At 41.5% G+C, this 14,111-nt stretch overlaps 1 protein-coding gene across 5 annotated transcripts in view; it reads left to right on the top strand.

Moving 5' to 3' along the window:
- The first annotated feature begins 2,160 nt into the window (after window positions 1-2,160).
- Window positions 2,161-14,111, top strand: part of SLC25A26 (solute carrier family 25 member 26) — a 176,091-nt gene continuing 164,140 nt past the window's right edge. For all 5 annotated transcript variants that reach the window (XM_003940207.3, XM_074404521.1, XM_074404523.1 and 2 more), the window contains exon 1: window positions 2,161-2,282. In XM_003940207.3, coding sequence (XP_003940256.1) covers window positions 2,250-2,282 — 33 coding nt within the window. In that variant the 5' untranslated portion in view covers window positions 2,161-2,249. The remainder of the gene's footprint in view (window positions 2,283-14,111) is intronic.

The following is a 14,111-nucleotide window of genomic DNA, read 5'->3' on the forward strand; positions in this document are numbered from 1 at the left end:
GTAATACAAGTTTATTGTTGCTTTAGTCTGTTAAATTCTGGAGGCAATTTGTTATGCAGAAATAGACAAATAATATAGATTTTGGTACTTGGAGGTGGCTACTACTGTAATTCCTAAACTGTGGGAGTGCCATTGGCACCAGGCAGTAGGTGAAAGGTGGGAAGACTGAGGGGAATGTCAGTGAAAGCTTATTTATTTATTTATTTATTTTATGAGATGGAGTTTCACTCTTGTTACCCAGGCTGGAGTGCAATGGCGCGATCTCGGCTCACCATAACCTCTGCTTCCTGGGTTCAGGCAATTCTTCTGCCTCAGCCTCCTGAGTAGCTGGGATTACAGGCACGCACCACCATGCCCAGCTAAGTGAAAGCTTATTGATATATAGGATATATAGGAATGTGAAGTCGGCAGGATTCTAACGTGGCCCTCAAGAGTCCTGGCTGAGAATGTGTTTTGCATAATCACCCCATTGAATGTCAGCAGGACCTGTGAGTATGACAGTACATTACCACCAGAATTATGTTATAGTATATAGCAAAAGAGATTTTGCAGATATAATTAATGTGTCTAATTAGTTGACTTTGAGTTAACAAAAATGGAAATTATCCTGGGTAGGCCTGACTAAAACACACGAGCCTTTTAAAGACAGAAACAGCAGCAACAGAGATTCTTCTGCGGGCCTTGACAAAGTGAACTAGCATGTTTTCAGAGGCCCTACAGGCAGCATAGGCAAAGGTATTCTGGGTAGAGAGAACAACATGGGCAAAATGAGGAGGCTCTAAAGTGTATAGTCTGTCTGTGTGTAGTCCGGCTAGTGGGAAGAGTGACAGGAGACACCAGCTGAGAGGTATAGACCATAATAGGGAGCTGGACTGTCTCTACTGGCAGCAGAGGGGAGCTGTAAGCAGGGAAATGACATTACCATCATCTTTAGAGAGTACTTTCTATGAGCCAGGAACTAGGCTAATAACTTGAGTTCATTATCTCGTCTAATCTATTAATATAACAGTATTGCATGAAAAAGTTACTATCATTATTGGCACTTTACGGAGGAGAAAACTCAATCTTGGGAAACTTATGCCCAAACCCCGCAGGTGATACCTCAGAATTTGAATTTCATCTAACACCCAAAGCTATTCTGCAAATATTTTCTGGATCATTTTACCTAGAAGAGAGTAAGAATAATTATAAGAATAGTTCTAGCAGTGTTACAGAATAGGGATTGAAGAAAGGCCAGGCAAGGAGCCTGCTCAGGCTATTATAAGGGTTTTGAGGAAAGATGATGAGGGCAGTAAGTATATTTTCAGGGCATGCTCTGCTATGTTCTCTGTAGCCAATATTGGGTTTGCTACTTGTTGGAGCCTTCAGAGCCTCTGTAAAATGAGGACAGTAGTGGTGCTGACATCACAGGGTTGGTGAAAGGATTAAATGAAAAAAATATCTGTCAATCACTTGGCACCACGTCTGCGATGTAGCTGGCCCTTAATATACACAGAAGTTTACAGGTATTTGTTTAATAAATATAAAGAGGTTCGCTCCAATAAATTTTATTAAGTACTTACTAACGTGTGCTTTGAAGGGTACACATGGGTACAACAGCGAACATGAGCAGGTAAGCAAGTGAACAAACAAATAATTTTAAGTGCAATAACTGCGAGTAAGGAAAAATGGAAGATGCTAATTTTGAGCTACGGTAAGGAAATTTTTGAAGTATTTTTCTATGTCTTTGTAATAACCTTCAGATAATTTAATATAAATTCAGATAAAATTTGTTTACAAAACTAAGAGATAAACCAAAATGAAACACCCGATTAGGACTCCGAATCTCGTCCCGAGGTTCGCCCTGCCCCTCGCGACTCCTCCTCCGCCACAGCCACGCCTCTTTCGGGTTTACAGCGCAGGATGACTTCGGCCTCATTCTAGGGCTGTCCTCTCCTGGATCCCCGCCGAGGATCATTTGCTCGCGAGAGTTCCTCCGTCTAGCTGCTCTCAAGGCGGCTGCAGGAAACTAAGGTAAGAAAATTGCCGAGACTTCGCTCGACCACACTTCCTGAGGCCCCGCCCCTCCTCTCTGGCCCTCCTCTTGGCTCCTCCTCCCCAGCGTCGCACGTGCAGTTGTTGTGGTTTACGTCACGTGTTCCCGGAAGTGCAAGACAGGCCCGCCTCAAAGATGGCGACGCCCAGCGCACGGGGTCGAGGTCCGTCTCTGGTCTGACTTGGGTGGTAGCCTTGACGAGGTCCGCGGTACCATGGACCGGCCGGGATTCATGGCCTCGCTGGTGGTGAGTGCGGGGCGGTGGGGTGGGTTGCTTGGAGTGCCGGCATTCGGCACTGGAGCCCGTGGGGTTGCTCTGCTCTGTCTTCCGGTTTTGCGCGTTGGACTGTCCTCGGGTTACTGGCAGCCAGGTCTGAGAGGTAGCGCGGGGCTCCCAGGCCACCGGCGGGCCAGGTGTCAAGGCGACGCTGTATTGCCAGGTCGTAGGAGACAGGCAGGGGAACGAGAGGGTACTTGACTCGTTGTCTTTTGCACTCTCAGTTACTTAAAAGAAAAAAGAGCTAACATTATTCACTGTTAACTACTTTTTGATAGTATAACTACTGTAGAGATGTTGGGAGTTAATGTATGTATGTAACACAACCCAAAAAACCTTAATCAAGTCTCTCACAGCGTTTCTATTCAATACTACGTTTGTCATTTTGCTGCATCTCTTTTCAGTCTTAGAAAATGACAAGTCCATCTGTTCATTCAATACCTAATTGCTTTTTCTACTTCAAGCCTAGGCTTTGAAGATATATTAATGAGCGCACGCAGCCCATCAGTAACGCTGTGGAGTCAGTAGACAGGCTTAGCATTTAATTCTGTAGCAGAAAACTGCGAGAATCAACATAAAACATCTTTTACCAAATATTTTGGAGCCTCCGGTAGGGGTTACTAGATACAGCATTTAGCAAGACACAGATTGGCTACCTGCGTTTTCATTGTGTGGAAGTGGGCAGAGACAGACAATAAATAATTTGAAAAATTATTTTCATGGGGTAAATGGAAGGCCGCAGTGCTTTATTTACTTAGTTACCCAATTTTGGTGTTGCAGGTGTTGAGAATAACCTGGTGAACAAGATAGAGCTGCTCCTAAGGGTCAGGTGTTGGAGACAAAATAGTAAAATGACTGTTGGGATAGATAACAGGTGGGCTAGGTTCAGGGTGTTATGGGAATATATGGAAGAAAGGGATGTCTTAGCCAGACTTGCAGGATGATGGTTTTAAATCTAGATTTGTTGAATCTTGTATAAGCTACCTCTTAGAAATGTAAAGAAATAATGTTACCACTTTCAAGGAGCTTTCCTGTTTAGCTGGTGAGACAGCAGTAGTTGTCTACTAACGTTCCTGTGCCAGAAACTGGGGTAAGCTCTTTAACTACATTATGCCATTTGATTCTCAAAGCAATTGAAGCCTTATCCTAGCTTTCCAAATGAGGGAACAGCGATATTAAGAGGTTAGAGAAATAGTTCAAAGTCACACAAGTGAGATCCATTTCGCGTAAGTTTTGGAGCTCATGTTCCAGCCCAGTTGATGCCACCTGGAAGTCCATGCCCTCACCTGGTTCTTGGTAGTCTCTCTGAAGTCAGCAAAGGTTGCAGTTGCTAAAAACCAGGTGAGTGCTGCAGTTAACAAATATATACTTAATTAAAGTATGATACAAGTGCAGTATACTTTTTCCCCAATGTATTTATAGAGAGTAAAATTAGTATCAATAGGTGGAAGTTTCAAGAAACTAGATTTCATTCCAAGTAAAGGAAAAACGTTTCATTTATGCAGCACACAGTTTATCTGCCATGGATTCTGCCCACTGGGTACTGTGGTAGGATTTGTAGATACAGTGGCAAATAAGCAAAACCCCATCTCAATTAGAGAAGAAAGGCCAACAGACAGTTGCAGTGAATGCTAAGTGCTATGAAAGAAACAAACTGAAGATATGGCAGAGTAGGGAAATATCGGTGAACCTCCTAGATGGAGTGACCAAGGAAAGCCATAAAGAGGTGACATTTCAGCTAAGACCTAAAAGATGGGAAGGGGCTTGAATTTTTGATGATCAGAGTGGGAGGTTCAGTCATGTTGAATAGCTCACGTGTAAAGAGCTTAGAGTATTCAAATGGTGAGGCCTAATAGTTAAGGATAGCATGTCAGGGGATGGTATTGGAGGGATAGGCAAAGCCAGCTGAGGTGGAGCTTTGTGGGCTAGGGAAAAGAATTTGGATTTCATTGGAAGTGTAATGGGAGCCGTTGAAATGTTTTATTATCAAAGTAGTACAGAAATGGAGTGGCTACTTTTTAACATCTTGGAGTGCCTTTGAGACAGGGTGAGTACTCCTGAGGGAGTTTGGTTTTGCTTACTACTATGTTACCAGTACCTGTCACTATGTAAGCACTCAGTACTACTTTGAATGAATGAAAAGCCTAGATGATTGCTGAAGTTTTGAAACATAGATTTGAATAATTGATATAACATTAAACATGCAGAACAGAGCCTGGCAAATAGCAGAGATTGAAATGTTCCCTTCCAAAATTCATGAAGAGGACTGAATAAGGGGAGAACCTCTGGGATGTTGGTTTGCATTTGGAGCACAGAGTGGGCTATCTGGAAACAACCCTCAAAGAATACATTGATCAATGCATACTTTTAGGAAAGCAACTGGAACTAAGTATGAGCAACCTAAAGATACTTATATTAATAACATTTAATTTAGTGAAGCCAGTACAAAACTACTAAAACATGGGACAAAAGGGGAAGAATTAGGCAAGCAATGGGAAACCCATTTCTTGGACTAGCCTGGAGCCATTAAAAATATTGCCTGTGAAGAGAATGTATTGTAATTACATGGAAAATGCTTATGAGATCAGAGTAAGAGAAAACATTGCATGTATGTGTATTTGCTTGTGTCTAATTAAAGCTGTGTTAAAACCTATTGCATTCATGGGGGGAAAAAAGCCAGACTGAAATATCCCAAAATAACACTAAGTATTTTTGGTGGTAGGATTACATTGTGTTAGTCTTTTCTCACACTGCTAAAAAAGACATACCCAAGACTGGGTAATTTATAAAGGAAAAAGTTTTAATTTACTCAGAGTTCCACATGGCTGGGGAGGCCTCACAATTGTGCGAGAGGCAAGTGAGGAACAAAGTCACATCTTACATGGTGGCAGACAAGAGAGCATGTACAGGGGAACTCCCCTTTATAAGACCATTCAGATCTTGTGAAACTTATTCAGTATCACCAGAACAGCATAGGAAAGACCCTTCCCCATGATTCAGTTACCTTCCACCAGGTCCCTCCCACAACACATGGGAGTTAGGAGAGAGACAATTCAAGACGAGATTTGGATGGAGACACAGAGCCTAACCATATCATTCCACTGTGGCCCCTCCCAAATCTCATGTCCTCACATTTCAAAACCAGTTTACTTATGTAAATTTCTGCAGCCAGCTTGAATTTCTCTCCAGAAAGTGGAGTTTTCTTTTCTGCCACATTATCAGCCTGCAAATTTCCCAAATTTTTATGCTGTATCACCTCTAGGATGCTTTGCCACTTAGAAATTTATTCTGCCAGATACTCTAAATCATCTCTTTCAAGTTCAGAGTTCCACAGATCTCTAAGGGAGGGGAAAAATGCTGCCAGTCTCTTTGTATAGCAAGAGTGACCTTTATTCCAGTTCCCAGTAAGTTCCTCATCTCCATCTGAGACCACTTCAGCCTGGATTTTATTGTCCGTATCACTGTCAGAATTTTGGTCAAAGTCATTCAACAAATCTCTAGAAGGTTCCAAAGTTTCCCACATCTTCTTGTCTTCTGAGCCCTCCAAACTCTTTCACCATCTGCTTGTTACCCAGTTCCAAAGTCATTCCCGCATTTTCAGGTATCTTGACAGTAGCACCCTACTTTGGGTACCAATTTACTGTATTAGTCTTCTCATGCTGCTGATATAGACATAACTGAGACTGGGTAATTTATAAAGGGAAGAGATTTAATGGATTCACAGTTCCACATGGCCGGGGGTGCCTCACAGTTATGGTGGAAGGCCAAGGAGGCGCAAAGTCATGTCTTACATGGCTGCCTACTGGAGCATGTGCATGGGAACTCCCCTTTATAAGACCATCAGATCTTGTGAGACTTACTAGCACCAGAACAGAATGGAAAAGACCTGCCCCCTCTCATCAGGTCCCTTCTGCAATATGTGGGAATTATGGGAGCTACAATTCAAGATGAGATTTGGATGGGGATCCAGAGTCAAACCATACCATATGTGTTCTTTTCTTTTTCTGAGACAAGGTCTTGCTCTGTTGCCCAGGCTGGAGTGCAATGGTGCTGTCTCGGCTCAAGTCATCCTCTCACCTCAGTCAGCCTCCTGTGTAGCTGGGACTAATTTTTTTTTTTATGTGGCTAATTTTTTTTTTTTTTTTTTGGTAGAGACAGGGTCTTGCTGTGTTGCCAGGACTGGTCTTGAACTACTAGCCTCAAACAGTCCTCTCGACTTGGGTTCAAAGTGTTGGGATTACAGGCATGAGCCTCTGAGCCCAGCCCGCATTGTTCTTACCATTTTTCAAAAATTATTTTTGTAGAGAAAGGTTTCACAGGCATGAGCCACCATGCCTAGCTGACCCTAATTTTGTCAAAACCTAAAAAATGCTTTGGCTGTAAATATATAGGTGAAATACTGCAAAGCTGGTTTTTATTTAGTGCACTGTAATTTAAAATAGAAACATTAATACCTTATTTTTTTGGACGAAACCTTATCAACAGTAGTTTGAACACTTGCTTGTGTTCTCATTATGTATTATAGAGGAAGCATCTTTTTATGCCATGGCAGGTTGTCATACTGCTTTCTCAGTTTGGATCAACTTCTAATGTTTTTTGTGCTTTCGATGTTGTGAGTTCCTTTAATGTGAAGACTTGCTGGCATAACTTACTCTGAGACATTGTTATCATTTTCATCACTGGTACTTTCCTCATTTATATTAAGTTTGCTCTCACTTTCTCTGGCTACTTATCTAGATTAACGACAGCAATGTGAGCATTTCCATGGCCAGCTGTTTCTTCTTTACCACCATTTATGTTTGATTTTTATTTAACTTCGTGGTACCACTTTTCATTTCTTTGCACTTTAATCTCTGGTCATCAGTTTTCTGTTTTTGTAAAATGCCATGTGCATTTATTACTTGGAGATAAGGAGGTAACACAGCTATATGCTTTGCCGTCTGTGCATGAAGTGAGTAATAGTCAGTGACTTCTGTTAATTGCATTGTGATTTGTAGAGTGAACAGGTGCTAAGTTTTACACTTTTCCAGTTAGTCACAGTCAATATGCTGGGGTAACTGAAAGTTGACCTGGGTTGTTGGGAGATTCATGTTATTTAAGTAAACCATGGTAACTGGAATTCATGTATGTAGGTACCATGCAAAGTGAGGACTGCTTGTAGTTTTTTTTTTCCCCTTCTGTTTTGTTAGTGAGGTGACTTTTGGCTGGTGGTGTCATCTGGGGAGCTTTTTCATAATACTTGGGTGTCTTCTGACTGAGAACTACTGGCAGGCAGTAGGAGAGCTAAGGGGAACAAAATGGGTTATGATGCCAGGGATTCTTGGGTGGAGTGAGGAAAGATAATACGAATGAAGTTGGGTATACTATTAAAGGAGGTTTTGTCTTTCGTTGTTTTGCCTCAGATCTTTTCTGGATAGTGGCCTCCTAGTTTTTAATATGGAATGAAGGGCAGTTGGTAACGGATAAGAAAATATTAACTCCAAATTTATAAGAAATTGAGAAATATGCTTCACTTTCTCAGGACTTTGAAGTGACTTGTTTCTTTTTGGCATTTGTGTCAGAGTGAGCAAGTCTTCTCTTTTTGCTTGCTTTTGTGTTGAGCAAGAAATTACCTAATCACAAGTATATTCTAAATTTTGCTCAGCCAGTGGAGCATGCAAAGCATTGCTTGTAGACCACCAATCATACAAGAACCGCAGATGAGAACCATCACTGTGAGGCATTTTTTCTGTGCATCTCTAGTACCCAAAGATGGGAGTACCTTTCTTTTCTCATTTTTCTTTAAGAAAGGTGTATGTGGAAAATTTTAGTATTTGATAATTTAGCTGTAAATGACTCATTAGTGTGCTTTTGTTACCACTTCCAAACCCTACTACTACATGTTGAAGGTCGCTTTATTAATTTTTTTAACATAGACAAAATTCAAGTAATATTAATTCAATTCCAAATAAAGGAAAGAGAAAAGTTACATCCATAGTTATCTCACCTCCCCAAATCAGGTTTCTTTTACACGCTTAACCAGGTATAGTTGTTGGCCTTTGCTCTTTTGTTTGGGGTTAAATGCCTCAAAAATGTGATCCTCCACCTTCATGGATTTTGAGTTTAGTAGGAGGCAGATGTTAAACAAAACTTAATTATGTAATTCCAAGTGGTGGTAAAACTTAACTATTTACTGGGCACTTTAAAAGTGCTTATGCAACGTTTTTTATAGCTATAGTTACATGGGTACAATTTTATATTCTACTTTTAAAAAATTATATATAAACTCAAGTACAGGAATCATAAAGCAATTTGAACACTATTATTTCTCTTAAATTTTTGAAGTTGATGCTGAATGTTCTGTTATGCATCACATGATTTGCTTTCTGTTGAGTCAGTTCACTGGGGATTCTTGTCCAGAGAGCAGAATTTGAGAAGAGCTTTTAATTCGTTATTGCTACTGAAAAACTTGAACTTACAGATTTTAATATATGAATTTGTCAGTTGAGTTGAATACAGGAATGTAATCTTCAGTCTTTGGTAAAGTACTCTTTAGGCTTTTGCATGGTTTTTAGTATTTGCATGTCAGTATTGGTACCAGCAAACTTTGAAGGATATTTATGGTAACATAATTCTAAATATAATAGTTCCTGTTCATTGAAAATTGATTAAGGGCCAGGCATTTTGCTAACCAAAACAGGTTCATCTAATTGTGTTTAGTTCTTATTTAATGTTATTTAACTCTGAAAAACTCTGACATATAGGTACTCTTTTCTCTGTTTCTTGTGTCAAGAAATGCAGACTTAGATTAAATAGTTTTCCTAAGAAAACTGATACGATTTGGCTGTGTCCCCACCCAAAATCTCATCTTGAATTATAATCCCCATAATCCCCATGTGTCAAGGATGGGACCAAAAGTTGGACATAACTGGATCATGGGGGCAGTTTCCTTCATGCTGTTCTTGTGATAGTGAGTCTCATGAGATCTTACAGTTTTATAAGTGTCTGGCATTTCCCCTGCTTGCACTCACTTTGTCCTGCTGGCCTGTGAAGAAGGTGCCTGCTTCTCCTTTACCTTCTGCCATGATTGTAAGTTTCCTAAGGCCTTCCCAGCAATGCAGAACTGTGAGTCAACGAAACCTCTTTTCTTTATACATAACTCAGTCTCGGGTATTTCTTCTTAGCCGTGTGACAACAGACTAATAATATAAAGACCAAGTTGAGATTGAAGTCAGAGCTGTTTGATGCCAAAGCTGTGTTGTTAGGCAGTATTTAATTTGAAAGAATTCCTGGAGAAATAGAAGAATAATCAAGTCAGATTCTAGAACCATTATTACTGTATCCTTGAGATTAGCCTCATTAAACAAAACCGAACATCACAGTTCTTTCCATTAGGAAGTAACCATAAGCAGAGATTTCTGGAGAAGTCCCCCTGAATATTCCACAAAGCGGTCAGGATGGCTGGGGAATGCTGGGAAGACTAGCAGCAGATAACTAACCCTGGCTTTTGGTTGTCACGAGTGCTGCGGCAGACCAGGACAGGGACCACCGAGCAGTACTTGACTGCAAGATTTCTTCTGAACATTTCATCTTTTTACAAAGTGTTATCTCACCCCACATTTCTGTTTTAGCAATCCTGCTACATAAGATGCCCTGGGTTAGATATTTAGGAAGACAGAGGTGACTGACTGATTTGGCTTCTACTCTGGAGGATCTTAATGTGTGACATGATGGTTAGTACCAAAAGTGAAATATAAACATTATATGGTAGCATCAAGGACATAGCGTTTAATTCTGACTAGAAGATTGGGGAAGGCTTTATGAGGAATGTGGCATTGGGTTGCAGCTTTAAGAATGAAGAGGATTTTGGCAGGGATGTATGTGCACACATGTGCATATGTAATTGGGTGGAGGCGATGGTGTTCTGCTGGGTGCAGCAGGCAGGAGACAAGGATACGCAGGGCATTTTAGACTGAGGAAAACCTAAGCAGAAGCACAGGAATGAGAAATTTCAGAACACGGCTGGGCACAGTGGCTCATGCATGTAATCCCAGCACTTTGGGAGGCCAAGGCGCATGGATCACCTGAGATCAGGAGTTTGAGACCAGCCTGGCCAACATAGTGAAACTCCATTTCTACTAAAAATATAAAAATTAGCTGAGCATGGTGGCATGTGCCTGTAGACCCAGCTGCTCTGGAGGCTGAGGCAGGAGATTCGCTTGAACCTGGGAGGCAGAGGTTGCAGTGAGCCGAGATTGCGCCGCTGCATTCCAGACTGGGTGATGAGCAAGACTCTGTCTCAAAAAAGAAATTGTTTCAGGACATGTTTGAGACATTTGAGTAGTCAGCTTGGTTGGATCTCCAAGGTCTATAGAGGGTGCAACATGAAGCTGCAGAGGAGGTAGCTTAGGGTTCTTAGTTACCATTTGCTGAATGGCTTCTATATATTAAATATAACCAGGAAATTAGAGATTTGTTTTTTCCAGGAAAGCATTAATTTTGTATGGCTTAACTTTTATATATTTGTAATATTCATTATAAACTTGAGCAAATGAAAAATTAACAAGATAGTAATAACATTTTTCATCCTGAATCTCTTTCCACAGAAGCATTAACAACTTCCAGCAATTTACTATTTATGCTTCCAGACTTCCAATTATACACATACAAATAGCTACACATTTTAAAAGATGGAATTATATAGCATATATTGTTTTACAGCTAATTTGATTAAGAGTATAATGTATGTTTCTGTGCCAATAAGTATGGGTTGACCTCATTTTTTTTTTTTTTTTTTTTTTTGAGATGGAGTTTCGCTCTTGTTACCCAGGCTGGAGTGCAATGGCTCGATCTCGGCTCACTGCAACCTCCGCTTCCTGGGTTCAGGCAATTCTCCTGCCTCAGCCTCCTGAGTACCTGGGATTACAGGCACGGGCCACCATGCCCAGCTAATTTTTTGTATTTTTAGTAGAGACGGGGTTTCACCATGTTGACCAGGATGGTCTCGATCTCTTGACCTCGTGATCCACCTGCCTCGGCCTCCCAAAGTGCTGGGATTACAGGCTTGAGCCACCGCGCCCGGCCCTTTTTTTTTTTTTTTTTTAAATAGAGACAGGATCTTGCTCTGTTGCCCAAGCTAGAGTGCAGTGCAGTAGGGTGATCGTAGCTTACTGCAACCTCAAACTCCTGGGCTCAAGTGAGCCTCCTACCTCAGCCTCCAGCAGCTGGGACCACAGACATGAGTCACTGTACCCAGCCTACCTTGTTGTTGTTCTCTCCCTGACCCCCACGACAGATTCTTGTTCTGTCACCCAGGCTGAAGTGCAGTGGCATGATTTTGGCTCACTGCAACCTCCGGCTCCCGGGTTCAAGCAATTCTCCTGCCTCAGCCTCCCGAGTTGCTGGGATTACAGGCGCCCACCACCACACCTGGCTAATTTTTGTATTTTTAGTAGAGACAGAGTTTCACCATATTGGTTAAGCTGGTCTCAAACTCCTGACTTCGGGAAATACCCGCCTTGGCCTCCCAAAGTGCTGGAATTACAGGCGTGAGCCACCGCACCCGATCTACCTGTTATTTTAAAGGCTATGTAGCAATTTATTATTTTGGTATAACTTAATTTACTTAAGACCCCAGTGGAGGAATTTTTAGGTCATTTTCAATTTTTTCCTATTACAGAAATGCTGTAGTAGACATTCTTGTATATTTGTGCACTTATTTCTATGGAAGAAACGCTTAGAAATAAAATAACTGGCAAAGACCTGGAACCAACCCAAATGCCCATCAATGATAGACTGGACAGGGAAAATGTGGTACATATACACCATGGAATATTACGCAGACATCAAAAACAATGAGTTCGTGTCCTTTGTAGGGACATGGATGAACATGGAAACCATCATTCTCAGCAAACTGACACAAGAGCAGAAAATCAAACACCACATGTTCTCACTCATAGGCGGGTGTTGAACAATGAGAACACATGGACACGGGGAGGGGAGCACTACACACTGGGGTCCGTTGGGTGGAAAAGGGGGAGGGACGAGGGGTGGGGAGGTGAAGAGAGAGAGCATGGGGAGAAATGACAGATATAGGTGAGGGGAAGGAAGGCAGCAAATCACATTGCCATGTGTGTACCTATGCAACAGTCTTGCATGTTCTTCACATGTACCCCAAAACCTAAAATACAATTAAAAAAAATAAAAAATAAATAAAATAACTGGATCAAAGAGTTTGATAATTTAAAATGTTCATTTTGCCAAATTGTCCTCCAGTAGATTACGGTAATGTTTTCATCAATAGTGCCCATACCCGTTCTTCATATTTTTAATTTTTTCCAATTTAATTCAGAAATATTTTGTTTTTATTTGATAACTAATGATGAGGAAGCATAATTTCATATTTTTGTTAGTCATTTATATTTTTCTTTTGTGAATTGCCTAGTCCTGTCTTTTGCTATTTTTGAGAAAAATTAAATGTACCTTTTTAAGATTGATTTGTAATGCCTTCTGAAATAGAAATAGTAACCCTTTTTAGAGCCATTGAGTGCCTCCTATTAATATGTGCTGGTGCTGGGAACATATTAGTAAACAAAACAGATACAGATCTTATGGTTTAATTGGACAGGTACTGAACAAATGGTTAGAGGCAAAACTATGTAATTAAAATTGTGTTCAGTGCTTGGAAACAAGAGACTCTAAACCTGAAGTAGAGATTAGAGGGCACCTGTACAAAGTCCTTGAAATGTGGAAGATTGGATGATTTAGAGGGAAAGATCCAGGTGGCAAGAAAGGACTGAGCAAAGGGCACATAGTGTAAGTTTTGGGAGTTGGAGGAGCTCCGGAACTTCCCGAACCTTAAAGGCCGTGCTAGGGTTTTCTTCTTCATCCTCAGTGTTGTTGGAAAGTTTGGAAGATTTATAGGCTGGAGAGTGGCAAGATGAAATTTGCATTTTTATGAAAATGATTAATACAGAGAGGCAGCGAGCACTGCAGGGAGAGTGAATGAGAAGTGGGGAAGGCGACAAGTATGTCAGAAAGCAGAGGTGGCAGCTCTGCAGTGAGGAAGATGGTGGTGGTCACGTCATGGGTGGCCACTTCATTGTGGAGGAAACCGAGCAAGTCAGGGAAATGTTTCCCTTGAGAAGGCATGTTAATGTTATTGTAACCGGGTATTTTCTTGGGTGCTGGTGAGGGACAGCTCCCCCGAGAGAATGCTGTGGGTTCTTGGTCTCCAGTCTCTTAAAGACTAAGCGATGGAACCACTGCAGGTGCACAATATGCTCATAAAGTAAATATTGGAACCAAGAAGTGTTGCAGAAAGGTGATTTTATTTAGGTAGAGAAAAAAGAAGAGAGAGACTTCCATGAAGCGTGTGGAAGGGGATTCCAGAGGGGAAAATCTCAGAGGGAAAAGGGAGCTCCCACCATGTGGGAGAGGATTCCGGAGAGCTGGAAATCCAGTGCTGGTGAAGGAGGAGGGGAATTTATCCTGGGAGAAATTCCTACCTTCCCAAGTTCCTCTGGCCAATGAAAAGAGTTCCTTTAAACTTCCGCTGGGGTGATTGACTCTTAGTTTCTTCCTGCGCTGGCGAAATTCAAACATAAACCCTTCAATCTCCCAGATGGAGAGAGATGGGTGGAGGGCATGGCACTGGGAAATTCTTGCCCTTAAAACTACACCCCCCTCGTGGACCCGGAAAGAGAGCACCTTCTCTCATTATGGCTGGTTCTTCTTAGCTGTCATTTAGGCCAGTGGCCTGTGTTGACTTTGCTTAGTTACATTACACAGATGGTTTAGTTTTGTCCTAGAGGGGAGCAG

This window comes from Saimiri boliviensis, chromosome 8 (genome assembly GCF_048565385.1).
Source record: "Saimiri boliviensis isolate mSaiBol1 chromosome 8, mSaiBol1.pri, whole genome shotgun sequence".
NCBI classification, from domain to species: domain Eukaryota; kingdom Metazoa; phylum Chordata; class Mammalia; order Primates; family Cebidae; genus Saimiri; species Saimiri boliviensis.